This window comes from Triturus cristatus, chromosome 4_2, assembly GCF_964204655.1.
Source record: "Triturus cristatus chromosome 4_2, aTriCri1.1, whole genome shotgun sequence".
NCBI lineage: Eukaryota > Metazoa > Chordata > Amphibia > Caudata > Salamandridae > Triturus > Triturus cristatus.
In genome coordinates this window covers 800,755,933-800,781,791 of record NC_140586.1, presented here as the reverse complement: position 1 = coordinate 800,781,791, position 25,859 = coordinate 800,755,933, and the positions used below count along the sequence as shown (strand labels likewise).

Sequence of the window (25,859 nt, the reverse complement as noted above, 5' to 3'; positions counted from 1 at the left end):
TTTGCAGAACCAAGGCCTGTGCCCAGGACACCAGTGGCAAATGACCTCAACAACAACTGTTGGGGCTTAGTAGCCTCTGTCTGCCCTGTGGCGCTCCGAACAAGGTTTAACACCCCTCCCCCCCACGCCTCTTGCTCCTCTGAATGAAACAATGAATCATGGGAGTAACTTTTAATGGGGATGTAGGACAGTGAGGAAATACTTGGGCCCAGTGTAATGAAGATTATCAATCGGTAAGTAATTAGGCCATAACCCTTGGGTTGTGGGACTTCTTGCCTGTGTGTATTATTAAGAGTAGTAAAGGTGTGTTGATGGACTTGTTGTGTAACATACTGATGAAACTTCATCTTTTTAAGGCCCTCGAAGTGCACAAGGATGTGAACTGCTTGACTAATTTCCTTCCAGAGTGTGAGGCCCAGCTTCAGGATGTAAAGAAACAGGACAACAAAGGGCTTCTCTATGGTGTTCCAATCAGCCTCAAAGACAATTATAACTACAAGGTACCATCATGGACTAATGAACTGTTTTCAAGAAAAATCTTTTATTGCATTTTTTAATTATAACATTGCAAATTGCTTTACCGAATCACAGTTTGGATTTTATACATCACAAAATGTCTTTTTGCGTTTGCAAACTGCCCGATTCTGCCCTTTGGGCCATTAGCGACTGCAAAAAGGCTTCATACGTCTAGCTGTTTGTCTCTGTATGACTCCCAAGTACTAATTAATCTCATGGTAGGTGATGCAGCCAGTGGTATAGGTAACAGTCCTCTCTAGATCTTCTTCACAGAAAATTAGCCAGTTGGCGATATCTACCAGCAACATACCTCTGGTAGTGCAAATTCTTCTCTCAATGTTTCAAAAGACTTGAGCATGTCATCTGTAGTGAGTTGATCCAGCTTGATGATTGCTAGTTTTCTTTGTGCTGGCCTTTAAACAAATAGAATTGCCTGCAGGACAGGTTTGATGACTGCCAGGGGTAGCATTTTGTGTGTATGGAGAAGTGTGAGGCCTTTGACACCATCTAAGGTAGCACATTCTAACAGAACCCATATTGTTGGAGCTTCCATACAAGGTAGGAAGTGGATGAATTGTGAGAGTGTTCGTACAAATGGATAAGTATGTATGTGAGTCATTTGTAATCCACTGGCTGTTGTGTGTTAGTGAGTGTGTAGTTTGATATTTCAGACTGGAATGTGCCACTTCATGCTAATTATTTGATGCAATTGTCAGTACAGGCTAGTACTGTGGGTCATGTTTGTAGGGGGAAGTATGGCAATTATATAAGTATAATATGGCAGTACTGTAATTTGTATACAAATACATAAGTTGAGGTGGACCCACTGTGCTATGTCATTTGGAGCCTCGAAGATCACTGAACTCAAATTATTCTCAACAATTTGTTGCAGAGCTTTATTGAGCAGCATTTCCAGATATTTGGGATCTTTGGGTATTCAGGCCATGGGATGTTCTCTTGTACTGGCTTATAAAGCACTTGAATGCCCTAATGCATCTTAGTGGTGTTAACACAGCAGAGGGATAGTTATGCCAACTAAATTTGAATCTATAAGTTAAAAAGCCAGGTCTTAAGATTCCTCCTAAAAACTAATAGGGAAGAGCTGTTCTTTAAATTGAGGGGTAGGTCATTCCACCGTTTGGTTGAGCCATAAAGAAAACTTCTACCACCCCAATGCAGTCTTCTAAACTTGGGCACTTAAAGGTTGGCTGCTGTGGATGATCGAAGTGGCCTACCGGTAATATATCTGGTCAGTTCATTAAAAAAAATAATAATCTGGACCTCCTCCATGTAAGGCCTAATGGACGATACACAGTGCCTTAAAGTCTTCCTCTTATCAACTGACAGCCAGTGAAGCTCCAGTAGAGCCTTGTCCACTGAGCTTTGTCTAGGTATTCCAAGAAATAAATGAGTTGCCAAATTTATAGTTTGCTAATTAGTCGTTTCTTTATTTTGATATACAGACCATTACAATAATCTATTTTGGATAGCGTGAGGGCAGTTACTACTAGTTTCTTCAGCTCCAAAGGAATAAAAAATAAAATCTTCTTCAGAATTTTTTATGTAAAAAAATGGCCATGAAGTAAGGCATTCACCTGTTTGTCAAACGACAGATGGTTATCAAAAATCACCCCAGATTTTTCACCTTAATAACTGGGGTTGGAATGGAGCCAAGCTCGTCCGGCCACCAAACGAGATATTATTTCCCAGCAGTAACACCTCGGTTTTATCAGAATTCAACTTCAAGCAGTTGCACGTCAACCAGTTGTTAACTTGTTGCATGTAACCTCTCTTTGTGGTTGCAAACAATTAAGACGATATTTCGCATGTTATTAGCATAGCAGACAACCGAAAAACCCAAATTTCTAATCAATGTGGCTAATGGAGCCACGTAGAGATTAAACAGGATCGGGCTCAGCGATGAACCCTGCGGAACCATACACGGTAGAGAAAAATAATCTGAGTAGTAGCCATCCAAAGACACTACCTGCACTCTGTCTCTGTCCGTGAGAAAGGAGGCTTATAATGATGGAGCTGAGCCACGAAAATTCAGAGATTCAACACGGTGAAGTCACATCAATAGGAAGCACGAAGTACGATGACACGCGGAAATACGAACTTAAGTATTTATTTAAGTTACGAAGGCCCATGGGCAGTCAGCAGAATGCATGGCAGACCAGTAGAGAAGTATGCGAAGGAATGACCAAAATTCCATGCCGTGTGCTATATACAGTATGGAAGTTCCATTTGACGTCATAATGCCAAAGCATGTAGAGGGTTTGTGTAATGCATACAAACTTACTTATCAACTAACTTTATTATACTAGAACAACATGTACAACACACGGTCAATCAGAATCTTATGATTGGCCATGTCAAATGCCGCCGAAAGTCAAGAAGGATGAGTGCTGCCGAGTTCACCCCCATCCAGCGAGGCCCTTAGTTCCTCTGTGGCAGTAATTGGTGCCAGTTCCGTACTGTGTTGGTGGCAAAACCTGAACGGTGAATGATCCAGTAGATCATTTGATTCCAGGAATAAGGTTAACAATTTATTAATTGCCTTTTCTACAATTTTGGCTGTAAAGGGAAGCCTGGAAATAGGGCGATAATTGTTGGCGTCTAAAGGGTCCAAATGGGGTTTCTTTAGCAGTGGGGGCACTGAAGCAACTTTCATATTTGATGGACAGGAACCCTGCCGAAATAGTTCATTAATAATTGGAGTTAAAACACCCACTATAGTTCCAGAAACTGGGTGTCGGATATCTGGAGGACAGGGATCCGATAGAGACCCCGAACGTGTGTTGAGAATTAATTCATGCACTTGTTCCACCAATAATAGTGAGAGAGTTTTGAAAGTAACATTGGCAGCGCTGAAAGATGGAGTAAGCGGGGCATCGGCCCCGATTAACCCATTTTGATGGTTTGCGCAGCTGTTGAAACTCTGAGGAGCTAGTAAAGGAGTAAAAATATTAAGAATTGTTTTGGAAAGCTAGTTCAATCTCGTCACAGAACGATTGACTGCTTCCCACTATCTTTTGATCACAGTAGTTAGCCAGTTTTTTAATTGTAGAGCACAGTTCTTTACTAGAGTTTTTTGCTGCCACAATTGTTTCTACATAATCTGGGCCTTGTATTCCGCAATTTTTCTGTGGTGATCTGGTGGTGATCCCGGACATACGGAGAGCTTGGAAATTCCTACAATTCATTGTGTAGCCTAAAATATTTGAAAGGATTCGATCAGTGACAGTAGGGCATGCAGTGTGTTTTCAGGGTCAGTGACCATTAGTAAGATATTATGGACATATAGGAAGAATTTCACTTAGCCTAACTCTGTGTTTATCTCTTGGATCTCCAATGATTTCGTTATTGTGTTTGACAAAGCTTCAAGAGCCAATTAAAAAAAGAGTGGGTGATGAGGGCAACCTTGTCTCATTCCTTGACGGGTGGGGAATGGTTTTGAAATAAAGCCACTATAAGTGATTTGCACTGTTTTGTAGTATATTACTTTTGGACTTTAGAGATAAGGTCTTGGACCAGTCACACCTATTCCATAGTCCACAAGAGTTAGCCCTATTCAACTCAATAGAATGCCTTTTCAGCAGTGAACGATCTTTGAGTGCCTCCGCTGTGCTGTCTCAGGTTTGCCATTGTAGGTGGACCAGTGTTTTTCTGTGATTCCGCAAGGAGTGGCCTGTGACAAATCCTACCTGTGAACTTTTTATTAGCAAGGGTCTTTGTATTACTTTTTCTAGCAGCCACCTTTGCTAAAATATTGATCACCAGGCTGGCAGTAAAAAAGGCAAAGTACAAAGGCACTGCTCTAGGGTGGTGTAAACTGATCATCTCCTCCTTTTCATTCGGTGTTAAGAACTATTGGCCATGGGCAGTGGCGGCTGGTGAACTTTGAAGTTGTGGCCTTGTGGGACAGAAGTCCTACTCCTAAATCCACCTGAATGACCGAGCACAGTTGCACCAAGAGAGGGATGAAAGAGGTTGCAAGAGATGCGGAGTACATCTTATATAGATCAACCAGGCTCTCTCCCTTGCCAATACATGCAAAAGTTAGCATGGCAATTGCCTAGAGTATAGTTCCTTAGAGTAAGACACCCAGGAGATGAATGTGCCTGAGAAACCCATGACTGTTTCTGAGGACAAATGTTCTGCACTTCCAAGGACTGTTTCAAAGTACACTGGTGCCTGGGTATAAGACACTCTGAAGACTTAGAATGGGACAACTATAAAGACTGTGCCTGAGACCCCATAGTAGTCATGCCCAAGATTCCATGAAACTCAGACTAAGACATAAGACACCTGCAGGTCTGTCCCTGGGATGGAGAGATCTGGACGAGGTATCAACAAAGGTTTCCAAGACACCATTGTGATTGTGCCCGACACATCCTGATAACTCAGATTGAGACACCCATAAGAACTGTCTCATAGTGAGACACTCTGAGGGCTGTGTCTGAGAGAGAAATACTGAGAACTTTTTACGGAAGCGATTAATCTAACAGATGACTGTACCTGAGACACCAAGTACTGTTTCCACGACAACCTGGTGACTTCGTATGGGACAACCCGAGTACTCCGAATAGGACAAACTGTATCCAAGACATTCAGAAGACCGTGTCCGAGAGTGAGACAGGCTGAGAGGGAGTGCCCGGCTGGGAGTTAATTATCCTCAAGCACAGTCCTCCACATGACTGCGCTTGGAATACTTTGCACTGCTGTTTGAGATACCCTGGTGAATAGGACTGACACATCCCTAAGACTCAGACTGAGACCAAGACACGCTTTGCATGATGTTTAGGACTTGTCTATAGCCTCTGGGGCCCATGAGTAATCTATCCATCTGGTATGCCGGGTCATTGCATGATCTGTGTACCCACTGGTTGATCACTGCCAGCTGGGCAGCCCAATAATATATTCGCATATCAGGTAATGTGATCCCTCCATTGTACCATCCACTTGTGAGTTTCTTTATTGCTATGCGCGGGGGCTTCCCGTCTTAGAACAGGGCTCTCATCTCGCCCTCTATGGCAGAAAAATATGTTTCAGGAACCTGGAATGGTGTGTTTTGCAGGACGTATAGGAAATTATGGCAATTCCATCATTTCAAAAAGGGCTGCTCGGCCTAGCAAGGACAGTGGCAAAGATCTCTAGTGCCATATGTCACTTTGCAATCCTGTTAGGGGGCCTAGCAGATTGTGTTTATAGAAGAGGTGAAGAACCAAGACTTTAAGGCTTGGCGGCGCAGGGTACGCCTTAATCTCCTGAGTTCACCTGCTTTGTCGAACAGAGACACGGGACACTCCGTTAGGCTTAGAAGATAAGGTTTATTAGCTGCAGCTCAGTACAGTTGTCCCAGAAGTACACTCGGTATGTTCTCAGGAGACTGCCACTTAACGTCGTGGCGCACAATCTTTTATAATACACATATTCACCAAGAACACTCCCAATGCATACAGGGTTAACCAATCAGAAGAATGTGAAAACAAGATATTAAGTAACTCAAATAATCCTCTCTTCCATCTGTGTTTGTCATCCTTCTCCACAAGTTAATCAGTGGTAGTGTTTACAAGTCGACTTGCACGTGGCGGGACACATTTGTATGCCCCGGAGGACAGTTGTGAAATCAAAGAATATGGGTAAAGAATAGCGAAGGCCAGAGGATAAGATAAAGTCAGGAAAGAATGGTGCTAACCAACAGATAGTTGAAACAGGGATCAGTCAACCAGGTGAGGATTAGTGGAGTCAGCCGGACCCTGACACCAGCTTAAACAGAGGCAGGAGGTTATTTGACACGTTGCAGAAGGAAAGAGGAAAACACCTCGTTCACCGTGCTGCCTGAGTGAGGGCAACACAAAATGGCGGAAAGACACAAAATGGTGGCTAAATATGCACAGGATCGGAAAACTGAACTACCTCCGAGGTCTGGATCGGTTGTGACCAAGATCCCCAAGTACTGGAAGCCATCTGTTACTACCATCACTGCCAAACCAGTGGCAGCTTTGGAGTGAAGCCATGCAGAATAAATAGTACAGATTTGGACCGGTTAATAAGATAACCAGAGTATTTTCAGACGTTTGTGAAGATTTACAGAACCCTACTTATGGACGAGTGAGGCAACTCCACATATAGTAATATGTTGTCCGGGTATAAGGAGTTTTTATCCTTCCATCCCTCGGTCCAGCGCAGCCCTCAGATCAGAGGATCTCCTCTTCTCCAAGTCGCCAGTGGTTCCAGCATTAATGCAAAGATCAATGGTGATAAAGGGCACCCTTGTTGTGTCCCCCGTCTGAGAGGAAACCTATGAAAAGTGCGTCCGTTCACCACTACTTGTGCTAGCGCTTCCGTGTATAGCAGTCTGAGCCATGCCTTGTATTAGGCTCCAATACCCATTGGATCCAAGACAGCAAAATGGTAAGACTACTGGATGGTGTCAAATGCCATGCGGCCATATCACTGCATCCTCCTTCATTGTCTCAGTTCTTCCCAACACTCCCTGAAGGCGGCACAGGTTAAGTGCTGTGTTTCGTCCTGGCATAAAGCCAGATTGGTCCTGATGGAGCAGTTTAGTGATAACTGGTAGGACTCTAGTTGCCAGTAGTTTGGCCAAAATATTAACCTCCGCCTTAAGCAGTGAGATTAGTTGATAGGAACTGCAGAGATCTGCTGGTCTGCCCTGTTTGTATATTAATGTTCTGGAGGCCAATCTCTGACCTTTAGGCAGGGGCCTCTTATGTCTGCTTTCTTTATACATGTGCCGCAGATAGTGTTATTTTTGAGGCAATGACCTTATACAATTCTATTGGGAGATCACTCTGCCCCATTGCTTTCCCGGATGGAATACTCCATACCACAGGAATTATTTTGTCATCTGTATTGTCGCTATCTAGTAAGGCTTTATCTTCAGGGGTGAGGGTAGGGAGGGGAAATTCAGTCAGTAATTCTCTAGAGTCGTCGATTGTGGTGGACACCTTGGGCAAGCATAGATGTGTGAAGTGTGTTGCGAATGCCATATCTATCTCATGTGGGTCTCTCAGGGTCTCTCCATGGTCTGTCCTAATTAAGGCCACCCATCTGTCCGCCTGCTCATGTCTATTAAGCCATGCCAATAGTTTTCTGGCTTTATCCCCTGTCTCATAGTATGTGTTGCATCTCCACTTTTCTTCTTTTGGCTGTCTCCGTCAATACGTTTCTGTATTATTTCCGCTTTATGACCAGGGTGTGTCTAGCAGTCTCATTATCTGAGTTGACCATTTGTACTTCCCTATCTAGTATGCCGTTCACTACCTCTGTCACTGCCGCCTTCTTGTCTTTCTTAAGGCCCACAGTTAGCGAGAGTGCCTGTCCTTCAATTACAGTTTTAAATGCTTCCCAGAGAATCTGTGGGGACTCAACAGAACCCTCATTTTCATTGAAGTAGTACTCTGGGGTCTGAGTCAGGCCCTTTTGTATGTGGGGAAGTTCTAAATACCAAGGACTTAAGGTGATAGTTTTTCGAACTGGTATTGTACCCAGAGTGTAGCGAGCCCATATTGGGAAATGGTCATATTCACATACGTGTCGCACTTCCTTGAAATTAGGTACTTGGTCTGCTAGTGTTCGGATATATTCATGACTAACTGTGTGCCCCTGAGTGGAATGTGAATTGCGATGTGTGGATTGTGCGTTCTCCATATGTCTGCCAGGCTGAAACGCCATGAGAAAGCCTGCCAGACTAGAGCGGGCACTTGAGTGGCATCTCATGGGTTTTCGGTCCTTCTGTCCACATAGTGTCATGTTCAGGTCTCCTCCTAATAGAAGATCACCGTCTGGTAGTTCAAGGATTAGTTTGTTCAGGTCTGGCTGGGCTATCTTCTGTAGAGCTGGCGGGATGGAGACTGATAGGATATTAAATGATCTTCCCTCCCATTTGCCCGCGATTGCTGCATATCTACCCTGTGGATCGGCCCTGGACCGCCCTACGATAAAGAGGAAGCATCTGTGCAGGAGTATTCACGTCCATCTGGATTCTGAAGTGAACTCTGCATGGGCAACCAATGTGTATCCCCATCTATTCAATGCTCTATAGGTGTTACCTACTACGTAGGTCTCTTGTAGTAGGACCACGTCTGGCATGTGTCGTTTGATAAATTGTGGCACATCCCTTTCTTCAGTTTGTCTCTTAGCCCATTAGCATCACAGGAGAGCAATTGGAAGGACGATTCCATAGTGTTTGGCGCCATAGGAGGCATGGCATCGCTCACCCATCCCCACCCCTTCAGTGGTAAAATAGTGATAGCAGGTATATTGTTGATTTTCTCTTAAGTCCTGTCATATTGGTGTCGTTCGCTATTGCAGTGTGTCATATAGTCGCAGTTGTATGTGTTGTGTCCTTGCTATTGATAAAACGTACTCTTCTCCCCTCCCCAACTTCTGCAGGAAATGTAGTCTGTGCTTCTATTTGCAACTTGATAAACCCCATCCCTCCACCCTGCCTCCAGGGGCGTAACACAGGCCCCCGCAGGCCCCGCAGTGCGGGGGGGCCTAAGCTCCAGGGGGAGGGGGGGGGCCCTCAGCACAGAACTCTGGCTGGAGAGCTCCTGATTGAGCCTGGAGGGAGCCCCTCCACTGTGCCTTGCAGGGAGGCCCCCTCAAATTTCGCTACGCCAGTGCCTGCCTCCCTGCACGATGGTTCATTAACTACCCACCTCCCCAACCTTGCAGCCTGTCTGTCGTCCCACCCCAACCGGAACTAAGGGGCACTAGGTCTCCCACAACCCCCACCCCATGCTCAATAACCGTATGGGTGTGGTGCCAGTTTCATACGTGCATACAATTGGTGTAATAACCTGATATACATTGTCTCACAATAAACAAACTCTGTTATCTGTGTCTACTCTTATCAAACCATACTGTTTACAGTGTTCATTCAGATCTGGTTTTCCCGCCTGTGCAATGTCCCTTGTTAGGTTACTTTGGTTGTGGTGATCTGTGTGATCGGGATTATATATCCAACTGGTTGTGTGGCAAATTCCCTTGCTATTCGCCTTATTATTCTCCAGATTAAAGTCTGTACATTGTTACCATTTCCCAAGACGTCTTGCTCTTTTCCCGAAGGGGCTTGAGTTTCTAACTGTCAACCAGCTATCCAGCCATTCCTATGTCTCTTCGGGTCTGGAGAACAAGCAGGTCTTTCCCTCTGCTTCCACCCTTAACTTAGCTGGGAAAAGCACGGCGCATTTGAGTACTTTGAGTTCTTTGACTTTGAGGTCTTTTTGACGTAGAGAAAGCTGCGCCTTTGTATTTGTACGCTAATAGTGAAATCTGGGAAGAATGCGATTGTGTTAATTTCATAGTGAACATGTGGGGCGCTGTGTGCAGTCTGTAGTATGACGTCTCGATCTCAAAAGTTAAAGACTCGGGCCAATATCACACTCTGGGTGGGCGAGGTAAGGGTGAGGGTCTTGGCTGTTGCCTTCCACCTGGAATTCGGTAGGCTCTTTCAATCGAGAAATAGTTCGATTGTCCACAAAGTTTCAGGTGTTTCAGGATCAGGTCTACAAATAAGTCCGCAGCAGGTCCCTCCGCTTGCTCGAGCACCCCAAAAAAACACACATTGTTCCTTCTTGATCTGTCTTAATAGTCATCCAGTTTAGTTTTGAGTACCTTAGCCGTGGTCTGCAGGTCTTTAACTTGTTGTTGAAGGAGCTTAGTATCCACCTTTAGAGTTTGTGTTGTGTCTTCCACTTCCTGGACTCTGTCATCCATATTGCGCAGGTCCGCTCTAATGACGGAGACCTCTGTTGAGACCGTGTCTATTCGTGTTTCTAGTGAAGTACGAACGTTATTGATAGTGGCTATGATATAGTGTAGAATGAGTTCATCTTTATCCATAGCTGTTTGTGTATGTGCTGGAGACTGCTCCGTTGGGCCTCTTGCGTGCCCTGGTTTTTCTGCAGTGTGTATTTATCCAGTGTGATCTGATGTGATCCACGTCCTCCCTTTCCACTCAACATGGTGTATTTTCAAGCATGGGCTGATTGCGGAATGGAGACCGTTAAGGTAGTCCACTTGGGTACTCACTGCAGCCTGCCCTGGGGTAATCTCTCTTCTGCAGCCTTCCCTGGGGTAATCTCTCTTCTGCGGCCTGTCGGTTTCCCCCGGGTGGAGTTCTTCACTTCACTCCTATTTTTGCAATTGAGGCAGTTCTTGCGGGTGTTGCGCAATATGTATTGTAAAGCGTTAGGTTTCAGTTTAAACCCTGTGTGCGCCAGATCATAAGTACCCTTTAGGCGTGTAGTTCTATGCACCGGCCCCCAACAGCACTGGCCAGCACTGGGATCGTAGCTAGCAGGAGTTCCTCGTGCTGAGGGAGGAAGGGAACAGCTGTGCCACCTTCGGGGCGTTTCAGCCTCCTATTTGCAACCAGGATGCCCAGGGGGCTATTTACAGTTCTCACCAGAGGGGGGAGGAGGGGCCCAGAGCACCCGTTTATGATTCTGATTGGAGACCAGGAGTAGACTCCAGTGTTGACATCCTGCACCCCTCCTGCGCTTCCCACTCGAGTACAGTGACAGACAGGTCTGACATCAATTAAGATTACAAGTGTCCCGGAAAAAAACACCGGAACGAGTCCAAAATTAGGATTGCAACGTTAGGCATGCAGCACTGAAGGTTTGCATGCGTCATTAGTTAAACAAGTAAAGAAATCATAAAACATGTTTGTCACCCTCTACGCCATTCCACTTGTTTATTGCAGCCTAGTTTGGTTATGTTAAGCACATGGTGCTTAGATTAGATCATAAACTCAGTGCAGAGTCTGTAGACAGTGCGTGAATCACCTGTCAGTCTACAAGTGCCTGTGGTGTATGTCTTTGAGGCTAGGTGCTTTGCCGAGTTGCTGTGTAATAAGCTGCAACGCATTTCGAAGCAGCAGGTGGCAGTTCAAGGATACCCCACTCTATCACATCACATCGCATTAATTGTGCGCACTCTGTAGACTCATACAGCAGCCAGAGACCAGAGGAAATAACCCCCCACCCAATGGCTCCGAGTTTAGCAGCCTCGTCCGTGCCATGCTCCGATCCAGCAGCACACGTGTGTTTCAGAGAGGCCGGGTGGGGTTGTGAGAGGCAGCACAATGTGTTTTTGGGGCACGGAAATGCAACAATGTATCCCACTTTGCAGGGTCACCATAACGAGTCTCCCCGGCCCGCCACAGGCTGAATTGCTTCACAGCAGAGCGGCAGAGCACAGATTAAGTGCTGTGCGGAGGCTATTTGAAGTGCTGCATGATCCCCAAGTCATGTCAGGCCACATGCTTGATGGCTCAACCCGAAACTTTCCATGCACAAACTACTCAAAGTAGCAGCGCTTTGAAACGTTTCGTGAAGATTCATCAAACGGTGCCAAAGTTATTAACAAGACAAAAAATGCTTTTCCTAAGGAACTGCTTAACAAACTAGAAGTACCTAGTCCTAGCGGCTACTGTCACTAGGTGTTTTATTTTTATATATATAGATATATATATATGTGTGCAGAGCACTGTACATGTGTGGGAAAATGGACAAAAGTGCATCTTTACGAGAGGATGGCTGTTTCTTCATGTGACTTTGAAATTTGGGTTCAGCATATATGTTGATTGAGCAGATTGTAGATTTAAGGTTATTTCTTTGATACTATATTTATACATTTCCTCTTTTTTGTTCTAGGGACATGACTCGTCTATGGGCCTAGTCAATTTCCTCGAACGTCCCTCATCTGAAGACTGTGTTGTGGTTCAGGTTCTGAAGAAGCAGGGAGCTGTCCCTTTTGTGAAGACAAACATCCCACAGTCAATGCTAAAGTAAACAAATTGTATTATTCTTTTTGAAACAATTCTCCTATTCTCAAGTGAAAACATTTCTGAATTATATGCTAAATTCAGTTTAGAACCGGATCTCGCTTTTTCGTAGATTGTGAGAAACCGCCTCTGTGTGGCAAGAACCAGGCACTCTCCCAAAGGATTACAAAATTACTAAATAAAGGCTCTCTACATGTTCCCAGTCCTGCAGAGCACACTTGTGCGCTGCACTTTCCATTTCAATTTTCCACTGACTAGAACATGATGGAGTTTTCTCCACTATCCTATGTTTTCGCTATGCCTGTCCTTGATGCCCGTTTGTTGTGTTTTTCCTTGTGTGAGTAGGGCACATCCTCCACAGTGACGTTTGGGACCCTGCCCTGGCAGTGATTATGGAGGGAGAATGACAAGATAATGCAGACCTGTTTGTCGAATCTTATTGGCCATTCAATAATAGACGCCTTTAATTTCGCCTCAGTTTTATATGCCTATTGTATGTTTGCTTTGTCAAAATTGGCAGGTTGTTCCCGGGAACTCTCTTAAGAGCTGACCGATGTAACAACCCTAGCACCGCGAGAGTGGTGCCAGGGGTGATAAATAAAGGGGCAAAGACCGCTCTGGGTCTTCCGCCCGGAGTGTAAATCAGTGTGTGATCTCGTCATTCTCTGCTCTGGGCCGGCGACCCCACAACACACGCAGGTCAGCGCACTGCCACCATTCAGCGAGCTCGCTGACCCAGCCACCGCCTCCCCCCGATGAAAGATGTGGATAGGGTGGCTAGACAACTACTTTGTCGCGACCAGAAAAACTGACAGCACAATAAAGAGATCACTGCTGCTTCATTTTGCAGGGGAGGAGATCTACAAACGTTTTGCACACCTGCCAAACACAAGAGTGGCCAATGACTACAACGCTGCTGTCAGAGCCCTCGATGCACACTTTGACCAGCAAGTCAACCCGGACTATGAACGCTTCAAACTCTGCCAAGCCCCCTAAAGAGAAGGGGAGTCTATGGACGCTTTCTACGCATGCCTGCAAGACCTAGCCGTTACGGTACAATAGGGGGTGGTGATGGACGGAGCATCAGAACCAATCAAACACTCATACCCAGTCAACAGATCTGGGTTTGATCCATCACAGTTCTTTAGCCCACTCTGCCACCCCAGTTCAGACATGGCCATATGCAAATCAGTCTGACCCTGTGCCTCATGGGAACAGTCCAGCCCGAACTGCTAGGCCATGCCTTCCCTGGACCGGAAACAAGCTTCCTAGGACCGGTTTCTGGCATTTCAGCCGTCTTCAGCCAGGCTTGCTTGAATCCAGTGGCAAAGTGAGCAAGGGACTCATGTCTGAGCATACCCTGCCAACTTATGGCGAACAAAGCGGTACAAAAGGGGGTGGTGGTGGACGGAGCATCAGAACCAATCAAACACTCACACCCAGTCAACAGATCTGGGTTTGATCCATCACCGTTCTTTAGCCCACTCTGCCACCCCAGTTCAGACATGGCCATATGAAAATCAGTCTGACCCTGTGCCTCATGGGAACAGTCCAGCCCGAACTGCCAGGCCATGCCTTCCCTGGACCGGAAACAAGCTTCCTAGGACCGGTTTCTGGCATTTCAGCCGTCTTCAGCCAGGCTTGCTTGAATCCAGTGGCAAAGTGAGCAAGGGACTCACGTCTGAGCATACCCTGCCAACTTATGGTGAACAAAGTGGGACAAAAGGGGGTGGTGATGGACGGAGCATCAGAACCAATCAAACACTCACACCCAGTCAACAGATCTGGGTTTGATCCATCACCGTACTTTAACACACTCTGCCACCCCAGTTCAGACCTATCCAGCACATGCACGGCCGATGACCAGCCTACGGAAATGAGAGCACAAGTGATACAAGGCTACAGGAACAAGACCCCAAGGATCCTCCTCATTCGCCAGCCTATAATCCCACTGGAAGACATCCTCGTCCTGGCGCGGTTACATGACCTTTCATACACCAGAGCAACAGAGATGGGCATTGCCATCACCCAACAGCCGCAAAGGCCCATCACAGTGAAGACAGAACGTGCCAATGCAACCGAACATGCGGGAGAGGCAACCAGCAAGTGCACCACCTGGATCCCAATGTGGATACTGTGGGCGAGAAGAGCATCCCCTGGAGGAGTGCCCGGCCCAAGGACAGACCTGCTTCAAGTGCGGCACCCTCAATCACTTCACCACTGCGTGCAGAGGAGGGCCTAGAGGCAGAGGTGCATGGGGAAGACTACCACCATCCAAGTCCATGCGACAACTGTCCTTAGAAGACACAGAAACCCCGAAGACATCCAAAGCATCGCAACGCCAATGCTACTGCCTGGAAGACTCCTCCCCCGATGATGATGCTGAATGCTTCCTCATATAGTTCGCAAGTGACCTAAAGTGCAAAAGCGCCCGCAACTGTAATGTGTAATCGAAGTGACAGGATCCAGTGTCAAGGCACTGATCAACACCGGTGCATCCGTCAACTTAATGGGCATTCAATAACGCCAGCGGCTTCACCCTCAGCTGTCCCCAACCAACGTTAAAATATTCACATATAGAAGTCAAACACTGCTACCCCTAAAAGGCAAGATGACCGTCCAGTTAAGAGCGGAAGACCAAGATCACAACGACATTCCATGTGGTTGACAGAGAGGCTGACACATTGGTGGGGAGCCACACCGCAGAAGATCTAGGCCTGGTCACCTTCGCTTATGCTGTTAAAGTGCTTCAAACAGAAGAGGTACTAGACCGGTTTCCACAACTCTTTACTGGACTCGGATGCCTGAAGGGACCCCCCAGTCAAACTACACATTGGCAAATCAGTCAAACCAGTCGCACTCCGACACCGCCCAATATCATTCCACGTGAGGCCCTTCGTTGAACAGGAGCTGCACAACCTTGAACGACGAGGGGTAATAGAGAAGGACACCGGTCCTACATCATGGGTCTCGCCCATGGTAATCGCGTAGAAACCAAAACAGCCGGGCAACATATGGCTATGCATAGACATGCACCTACCCAACCAAGCGATCAAAAGGAAAAGACGCATAATGCCCACGATGGACGACATAATAGCTGATCTTAATGGCTCAAGATGGTTCTCCAAGCTGGACCTCAACGCTGAATACCACCAGCTAACGCTAGTGGAGGAGAGCCGTTATATAACCATGTTTTCGACACACATAGGATTGCGCCGATACAAATGGCTGAACATCGGTATCTCATCAGCCGCCGAGGCTTTTCAAGATGCAGTCCAAGAAACCCTTTCCAGTTTGCAAGGGATGTTGAATATCAGCAAAGACATCTTAATCCACTCATCATCTATTGAAGAGCACCACAAACACCTGAGAGCAGCTCTGCAACAATTGTCTTACCACGGCATCCCCCTCCCCAAGTACAAGTGTTCCTTTTTTCAAAACTCCATTGAGTTCTTTGGCTATGTGTTTAACCAGGAGGGAATTCAAGTCGATTCACGCAAGTACCACGCCATCCAACAGGTGAAGGAGCCAACCACAGTATCCGAAGTACGTTTCTTCCTAGGGCTGACCACCTACTGCAGACGGTTTATCCCCAACGTAGCAACAGTGGCTGAACCCCCTCCAAGCCTTGACCAAAAGGACACTGCATGGAAGTGGGGGGGGCAGGAAGAAGACGCATTCCGAAATGTCAAGGAAGCACTGCTCAGCAAAACTACCATGGCTTACTTTGACACAACACAAAATACAGTACTACTGGTGGATGCTAGTCCAGTGGGCCTCAGAGCAGTGATCAACCAAGAGGTGGAGCCAGGTTAATGGGCTCCCCTCACATTTGCCATCAAAGCCCTCACACTTACGGAAGCACAAAATTCTCCGATCGAGAGAGAGGCGCTGGCAATCAAATGGGCTTGTGGCCATTTCCACCTCTATATTAGTGGGCACACCTTTTGTGTAGTCAAGGACCACCAGCCGCTCATCCCGAAATTCTGAGGCATAGCTCCACACCCTCCACCGCAAATTGAACGCTGGACAAGCCAGCTGCAACACTACCAGATCTAACTGGTGTACTGGCCAGGATCGAAGAACCCTGCGGACTTCCTCTCCAGGTATCCGCCAAGTCCAAGAGAGGAATATGTCAACAACGCCGTCAAACCAGAAGAATCTGTGAACATGGTATCACAGTAAGCATTCTCAGATGCCCGTACAATAGAGGAGATCAGCACAGCTACCAAAAGCGATCCAGTCCTAACAAAAGTTGTGAAGCCCCTACTCCGAGGCTCATGGCTCAACTTCTGCTAGATGCCAACAACTGGTACGGCACAGATAAGGAGCACCTGGAGAAGATATGGAGGGTGCGCGATGATCTGAGTGCTACGGAAGATGGCCTCGTGTTACGGGGTCCTGAATCGTAATCCCCGAGAGTGTGCAAGAGCGGGTGACTATTCTCACCCACGTAGGTCACCAAGGGACCATCCGAATGCAACCTCTGATGAGAGAAAAGATCCGATTCCCAGGATTAGAAACTGCTGTTGATGACTTTGTGACGCTGCCACTCCTGCCAGATTACGAGCAATCAAGAACCCCCGGCACCACTCATCATAGAGGAACCCTGCTCGACTCCCTGGTCCCAGATTAACCTTGATTTTTGAAGCCTTCCAGATGAGTGTGACTGCAGTAGTTATCGACCGCTATTCCAAGTATCCCGTAGTCGAAGTCATGGAGTCAACAGCTTACACTAACATCTCCCCAGTACTGGAAAGGACCTATGCCTTATCCCTGGAGGTAAAAACGGATAACGGGCCGCACTTTCAATGGGGGAGACATCGAGGACCTACTCACATCCCTTGGCATACGACCTCGCCGTATCACCCCTCAGTGGCCCCAGGCCAATGGTGAAGCGGAACACTTTATGCGCATGTTGAACAAAGTGTTGTCCATCGCTGTGGCATATGTAACCAATCCTGAGACTGCTTTGCATCTGTTCCTAAGAGAATACCGAGGAACCGTGCACTATACCATGCAACGGTCCCCTGGATCCTTCATGCTCAGCGGACATAGGCGGGACACCATCCCGGTGTCCAGCCAGTGCCTCACCGCCATATGAACAAGCCAGCCATGTCCAGACCAATGAACGCTCCAGCACGAGACGACGTGCCAAGACTCGACAGTTCATACCAGAGAATCTGCTGTTAATCCGCAACCGCCGAAAAGGATGGAATTTCAGGACACCCTTTGAACCAGAAACCTGGACAGTCTCACTTATAAATGGGACTGCCGTAACCGTCAAGTGTGGAGAAGAAGTAGTCACCAGGAGCGTGTCGTGGTTTTGGAGGGTGGACCACCCAAATCAGGAAATCACAACCAGGCCCTGAAAGGTCCTCCATGACTGGCCTTCAAGTTGAGTTAAGTCAGAGACTGAAAGACATTAACTTTTTAGTTGCAGTTTTATGCCAACTTTGGAAGGTATGTAACAACCCTATCACCGCAAGAGTGGTGCCAGGGGTGACCAGGAAGGACACTGCACCCTGTAATGCCCTCTGGCCAGGCATGGCCAAAGGAGATAAATAAAGGGGCGAAGACTGCTCGGGGTCTTGATCCCAGTGCGCAGCGCCACAACCCCATCCACCCAGAGCGGTCCGCTCCAGATTCTTTCAGTTCTATTAGTCTAAAGCACTCAACTTTGTCTGGTGTGCCCTTTCATTTCACTACATGCTTTTTAGGACTTAACATCAGATGTGTCCACGGTGCCCTGGGAGTCTATCACTGTTTCGGCCACAGTGCCTTCCGATTCCTTCCCCTGAGTCCCTCCGGTGCTGCTGCCTGTTAGTTTGGGTTCCATCCAATGTTTGAGGTCCTTCTTAACTTGGGTCTCTTCTGAAGTGCGCCTCCCCCACAAGTCTCTTTCCACGCTCACTTTTAGGCACCAATAAGGGTTTCCTCTTCTAATTTCCCCTGGTGACTTTTTGTGTTTCATAGGCAGGACTCTGCCATGTCTGGTGTATTTGGGGCTGAGAGTCCACCTTTGTTCTCCTGAAGAGATTTTGTCCCAGTGGTTTAGTCTAGCATTCCCCTGTGGTTCCTCCGTTGACCCTTACCATGCAGTCTTATTTTTTAAATTAATGTTTGTTTTTATATTTAATAAAATGCGCTTTTGTGCTTCTACTTTATTTACTCATCCGCGTAATATTTTAAGCGCCATGCGTAGTCACCGGCATACACTTGTGTAATGATGCATATGCACTCAAGTCATCATTCATACATGCATTGTATGGTGTACAGCTTACAGTAATGGCTCCTTCCTGTGGGAGTCAGAGCTGTGCCCTTTTGTTTTCTGACCTGTTTTTATCATACCAAGAGTGAGCAATTCATTATGCACTCTTGGTACAAAAAATAATTCCATCCATCAACAGCCTGCGGCAGCTAGTGTCACAAAGGCACCTGTAACATTCATCAGGTATTGTCCCAGGCTAGTGAACCCTAAGATTTCACTAGCCTGGCATTCCTCCGGACCTTGGCATTCCTCAGTGCCTCCCCCATCTGTGATGTGCTAAAGTGTCATAGCTAAATGTAGCCATGGACGCTGCAGACCTAAGACCGGCAGTGCCAGGGGCTGCACACCAATTGGCCTGTCACCCCACCTTTCCCTACTCGTTACAGAGTTGGGAAACTTTGAAGGAAAAAAGCACAGACTGAAACCTGGTACCTACTACTGTGCAGGTTCCAATTTCAGTTTGGTGCTCCAGCGCTGGAAGGAGACTGAGTCTAAAAAGGAACTGCGCAGGCAGTAAGGTAAGTAAAAGTACTTTTTAAGTGATGTGTGTGTTAGGGTGAGAGTGTGTGTCTGTGAGAGCCTGTAAGTGAGGATGGATGTCTGTGTGTTTGTATGTGAGTGAAATTGAGGGAGAGTCAGTGAGAATTTAGATAGGCAGAGTGAGTACAAGTGAGACTGAATGAGAGTGAGTTAGAGAGAATGATAGTGGGTGTTACAGTCTGTGAGACTGGATCAGAGTGAGGAGTGGTGAGCACAGTCTCCGGATTTGAGCACAGGGGCAGGCCATTGAACCAAAGATGTACTTGGCACAAAGACTTGATACCCAAGGGCCCTTCATCTACTATTTGGAGGGTCACTGTTTTTATTGAACATGCATGTAATTGTGGGAGTGTTTCCACCATTTCTAGAGGCGAGGATACCTAAAGACATCACAGGCTCCCTCTTTTTTAGAAGATCAGGTATGTAACTGTGTAGATTTCAGTGCTCTTAGTACAAAACCTCTTTCTGCATTTCCATGGTTCTAGATTCGACTGTTTGTGTGACTCTTTATTTTCATATTCCTATCTTCAAAGAGACTAATTATAGATTGGGCTTCTGACCGTCTTCCTGGAAGACCTTTTCTATCTTTGTGAATTCCTGTCATTTCTGCCTACTTCAGGCCCATATTCACATTTGTGCTAGGTGTTATACTGCTGCTAGTTTTTTCAATATTCGGTCCATTGTTCCCCACAGTTAGTTTTGTTTTTAGTCCGTGAGTCAGTGGTTGTGGATTCCGCCTTTGTACATTTAAGTGACCATTTCTGTTTCTTGCTGGTGATGGTGTGCTGTAGAATGGGTCTATTCCCTCGGGCACTGGCCATGTAGCTAATGCACCACTCTAGGTCAGAGAGGATTGATTGGGTATGATGAAATTGGAGAGTTGAAATGGCCTCTGCAGATTGGGCACTCGGGTGCATAAGGTGTGTGTGAGTTGCAGATGCTGAATTTTAGCAGCACACTTTGAATCGGTAGAAAAATGGGAGATCCATCAGTCTAATACGCGAAGCATGATGTTGCTATTAAAATTAGATATAATTGTACGTTAGGAGTACTGTTTGCACTATTCCAGCATGTTTTTATAGACTGCTTGTTACTGATTGAGCTTCATATGAGTGACAAAATATCTGTGTAACAGTATTTGCAGATGATGAGAAGAGGCTTTAAGTTTGGATTAAACTCAGCATGTCTCCTTAAGTATAACTTGCTTGCCACATTTCATCAATAGCATCCTGGCGATAAAAAACAAATTCCGGTAAGGTGCTCTAAAACATGACCTTTCTGGAGGGACCTTCTGGCAAACACCATTTTAAGCTCAGATAAGCAGAACAAACTGACTAATCTGCCACCACCCAGATTTACTGGAGGTTCGAAAGGTGCATGGCTGTCCCATTGTAGTCTTGATCTTTGCATCATTCTTGCTCTGTCACCCGGTGCTGTATAACTGCGGACACATTCCAGCATTTGGTGGTCAGTCGCCTGATGGAGTTAAGCCTTCCCGAGGCTTTTCTCTAGAAACGTTGGGTATGGGTAGTTAGTAGAGTCAGTGTTCATGCTCTGTTGCTCACAGAACCATCAAGATGTCCGCATTCTGTTTTGGAATCTTTCTCCAGGTTATTTTGGATTATGCAGCTTCTTAAATGGCCTTCGTCAGGGAGGCTCCCTAGCAAGCGCCCATCTCGTCAGGATGAACACATGCCCCAGTTTGGGATTGATTTTTAAAAAAAGGCTACAGCTTTCCTTTCTGTATTCTAAAAAACAAAAAAATCAGTTTATGGTATGGTTGTCCTCATTGAAGACCTCTTTTAGAAAGAACAGTGTGACACTCCAATATTGGGGAATCGCTACTTCCAACTCTGATGACATGACTCCAGGAATGAAGATGTTGAACATGGTTGGGATGTAGGCTTTATTATAGGAATCAGAATCCTATCCAGAGTATAGTACACAACTGTTTTAAGACTCACCGGAATCTATGACATCAACGCTCAGACCAGAGACTACATCACTTAGCCAAATAAATTAATTACTCGATTCCAGAATGTAGTATGGGCTAGTGCTGACCAAAACTTAAAAACCTAATCTCTCTGCAGACTTCTGGCCACAGCCTAATGTTGCTGCATTACTAGCATCACCAGATTCCAGTCCAGTGAATGGAAGACCACTTCAAACCACAACCAGGGACTGGTTCTCCACTGATGCGCATAACCAATCATAACTACAGGTCTAATCCTGATCTGTGAACCAGTTCTCCCTCGCTGGAGATGATGGATATCCACCAAACACGATCTGCATCGATGGAGTATTCAAATGCCTGTCACTGCACAATCGATTGTGTCATACGCATGCTCTCAAATGTAATGCAAAATGCTAACCCCATGCTTCCCATCTGAGTACTACTGCAGTGAGGCATTCATTTATTTTTAACGTTTGGTATGCTTGTTTTACTTCAGTGCCTCACATATTGTAAGTGTAGTTATTTGGTATTTAAAGCTTACTGCCACACAACAGTGTCCGTCCATGGCAAATGTTCAAATGCCACAACATGGACAAACGATTTTGGTCTTAGGTCCTGCAAGTTCATATTGGGCTCAGGACCACAACACAGTCAATTCTCAAGTTGTTCACCTGTGCTCAAGTTCTCAACTTACTGCAATTGGACTGTTTGCCTTTAACACAGCTCCAAGTGCAACCTTCCTCCCCATAACCCACAACGTGATTCTGAAATGCAAGCTAAAGAAGTAAAATTTTCATCTGATGGTTCCTCTTCGGATTCTAACACGTGATCATCCCATTCCTGATCATAGACCCGAACTAGCTCCTTCCTCAGTCATTTCCCAAGTTGGATCTCATTTCTCACTGTGGGTGGTTGAGCTTGCAACCAGAAATTAGTATTATCCTGTGGTAATAGATCTACCAGGAGCTCCAGAAATCTCCTACTGAAACCACAACGCTTTGCCAAGAAAAAAACATAAAATCGTTCCTTCTCAGGAATGGCTCCCAGGATTTGGAGTGCTTTGCCCCCTGAAACGAGAACCCTTCTACTGCATTCTTCAAAAAAGAAGTGAAGAGTATTCTCATGGCTAAGTTAATTGAACTATTTATATGTACCTGTAATATATCTGTTAGGTTGCTTAAGTAATATTTTGTATTAGTCTCACCTCCATTCTCTCTACTTGTTTTTGTTTTCTGTGTACTTACACCAACCCTGTAAAGCGCTCTGATACCCATTAGGGTCTTGTTTGCACTATACAAAACTTTCAAATAAAATAACCTTGGTTCCTGAAAAGAAAGCTAGCTGGATTACTTTCAACCCAAAGAAACACTTTTGCATCCAGCCGACAGTTTGTATAATGGTTCTTAAAACATCAGTGAATTTCATAGTTTTCCCATTGTGCCGAACACCACTATATTAAGTTGCTCTTTTGAAGATGTTCTGTCATTTGCTTCTCGTTGCCAGTTGTTTGATTAAAACACCAGAGTTAAAAACAAGGGTCTGAAATATTATGAAAAGGCGCTTTGAAACATGCTTCCTCTGCTAGGGAGCCACTTCAGCAGTCCATGCTCATTACAAAATGATTATTGCCTTCAACGAGATCTGTATGACAGCCATATGGCTAATGTTTGCTACCTGTCCACTTACATTTGCTTGAGCCTTTCTAGTTCCCACTCACCTGTTAATACTAGTGAAGTGTTCTAGAAGACGCGTGAGCATGCATTAAAGCAAAATTATGTGCCCAATAGCAGGACTTTTCTCAGTACAGGTATTGTTGTATTTTATTTCCAGAGACTCAAGTATTTTAGGTAATAACTAACATGTATGCCCATATAATTATAGACAATGCAACAGTATAGTACAGAATGGTCATGTGTAAGAGTCTTCAATGCATGGATTCTGATCCGGAGGATGGCTAGTAGAGGGTTCTTTAGATTTGACTTGAGCCATTTTTAATGATTCAGTCAAACTATTTGTTGTGGAGATTTCCAAAGTTTAGGAACATTGCCTTTAGGACAAACACTTCATGGTAAAGCTACATTTTTAGAAGCGTACACATTTTCCACGTTTCACTCTTGTTTTGACTTCATCGTTAACAAACCACATTTGGCTTGTATATATTGCCTATGGGTAACATGTAACTGTAGACAGATCCTCAAAGGAGGGTTGCTTGTGGCTAATATGTACTTTGAGCAGCACTATGTGCTTCTTGTCACGCTGCGGTCCAGTTCTTACTACTAATCTGCTGATTGAGTATGGCCACTTTCCTGAAAATGTGTTTTCATAATCTTCAAATAGGAGTTTGGGACTTGGGGGGCAAATGCAGTCCACTTGCTTAAAATGTTCCTGAACCTTCGCTGCATAGTAATCCGAACTCCTTACCCAATCAAGAAGCAGATTAAGCAGTCAATATCATAACATAGCTGGCTGGATTCTCCAGTTTGATCAGCTTGACATTCAAGTTGGCTAGCATGAGATGTTTGTGTAGCCACTGACCATGGAGAAGAGGAGCAAATAGCGCTCGGTCATAGAGCATAGGACTGTGTCAGGCTTTTGCTAGAGAGGAGATGGAAGCCTCGAGATACTGGCAGATAGGATGAGGCTGTGGACAGAGGAGGTACAGCCACAGATTTTGCCTTGGGATGCTGCAAGTGGCTTGGTTACAGGCAATTCCCTAAGGGTAAGTTGAATGAGTAATCCATAATGGTTACCGTGACTTTTTGTGGAAGCAGAGTTGGGAGGTGGCACTCATCGTAGATGTCTGGGTGTGGAAGAGGTTAGAGTACTGAAGTATACAAAAAAGTGATGCATGGAATGCTTGAATTCATCTCAGCCACTAGTAATTATTCGGGCCGCATCCCAGTATATTGTTATTCTGCACATAGAGCCGGCTCATTTTAGAGCCAGCCACATTGACCCTGCTCCGATAGGAACAGTCTAGCCTGATCTGCCAAGCCGGGTCCTCCCTGAACCGGAACACAAGCAACCCAGGAATGGGTTCTCTCTGCCAGTATAGCTTGGTTGCATCGATAGTGTACACGGCACCCACATCTGGACAAACCTTCCCACTTAGGGTGTCACACTGAAGTATACAAAAACTAATGGACGGAATGCTTGAATTAATCTCAGCCATTGATTACTTGGGCCACGTCCCAGTCCATCTTTGTCGTACACCCATACATTCATCATTGCAACAGTGACCCTACTGTGCAGTGTGGCAGCTGCCAGAGCAACAGAAAGCCAGGTGCCAACCCCAGGGCCACTGCAAACTTTAAGTGGTAGTGTAACAACCCTCTGCACACCTTATCTAGTGAAACATGCACATATAGTCTGTTTCTTTGACTTCCTTACTGACATCGTCGGCTAAACATCACATTGAGACCATATTGACTGCCCAGATTTTCATTCACCCACATCTTCAGCTTTGGACTTCTCTCTTTACACCAAAGTGATATTCATTAATGACTGCTTTGTATTTGTAACATGGGAGGAATACTGGGGTCAAATGATCTTCTGGTCAAGAATTTTCATATGAAAGCTACACTTTTAATGACACTGTTGGCCTCTCAGATTAAAGGATTCAACACAAAGAGCACTTTTGATTCTTAATTGCAGGGTTTGAGGGCTCTATTCGTATGATAGTATCAAATGGATGGATCCCTTCGGTCTGCAAGTAAGGGCATCCTAGTGTGGTCAATGTAGGCAGGTGAAGGATCATATAGGAACAAGGGTGTCTATTACTGTGGGTATTATTCAGATAATGAGTACTCAATACGAGGATGATACTTTAGGGTGCTTGACTCAGTAGTGTAACCCAGGCCCCCGCATCCACTGTGGTGCGGCCCCCTGCTGCAGGGGCCCCCTCAGCACAGTACTCCTGTTTGAGCGCTCCGGATAAAAACCAGAGCTGGGGACCCTCCATGTACGTTGTAGGGGGGTCCCTTAAACTTTTGTTACGCCACTGGTTTGACTGGAAAGATTTTGGCAAAGTGATATTGTTTCCCATTGGTATATTAAATCTTAAATGTGAACAATATAATTCCCATCTTAAAATGTCTGTCTGTTGTGCTGACCGATGAGCTCCCTCAATGTGACCATTTTTTAGATAATTTAGATATTAGGGAATTAAATGGTGAAGTATTGTGGTGGTCTGTTGTTGAGATGGTGGTATCTGAGACTAAGGCTATTCATTCTTTGATGTAAAAGTGCCAATTAACCATAACAATGTTCACATGGTGTGCATAGCCAACAGGGTTGTAAATTACCTTTTAATAAAATTATTTTTTCAGCAAATATTTTTTTTTAAAATGTCGACTTCTTTAATACTTTTACTGAGACCATCGTCTAAATAAAGAGTGTTCCTGTTTTGATCCATTTCAGCTATGACTGCAGTAATTTAATCTTTGGACAAACTGTGAATCCCATGGACCATAAGAAAACCCCCGGTGGATCCTCTGGCGGCGAGGGAGCTCTCATATCTTCTGGTGGGTCCATTTTGGGGTTGGGATCAGACGTGGCAGGGAGCATCCGCCTCCCTTGCTCCTTTTGTGGGATCTGCGGCTTTAAACCAACCGGAAACCGGCTCAGGTAATGAAAGTAGTTTATAATGTGTGTTTAAGTAGCTTTTTTAATGTAAATTACTTTACAGGTGACTTGATGTCTGCATGGGAGGTTATGAGCTCTTCATTAATTAGTCATGACACTAACTACCA

General features: G+C 45.6%; 1 protein-coding gene across 1 annotated transcript in view; it reads left to right on the top strand.

Annotated features, from left to right (window-relative positions):
- The window catches only part of LOC146835077 (vitamin D3 hydroxylase-associated protein-like), a 305,937-nt gene that overhangs the window by 88,511 nt on the left and 191,567 nt on the right, over positions 1–25,859 (top strand). Inside the window, exons 3-5 of the mRNA XM_085602744.1 lie at positions 357–500; positions 12,213–12,346; positions 25,528–25,734. Coding sequence (XP_085458870.1) covers positions 357–500; positions 12,213–12,346; positions 25,528–25,734 — 485 coding nt within the window. The remainder of the gene's footprint in view (positions 1–356; positions 501–12,212; positions 12,347–25,527; positions 25,735–25,859) is intronic.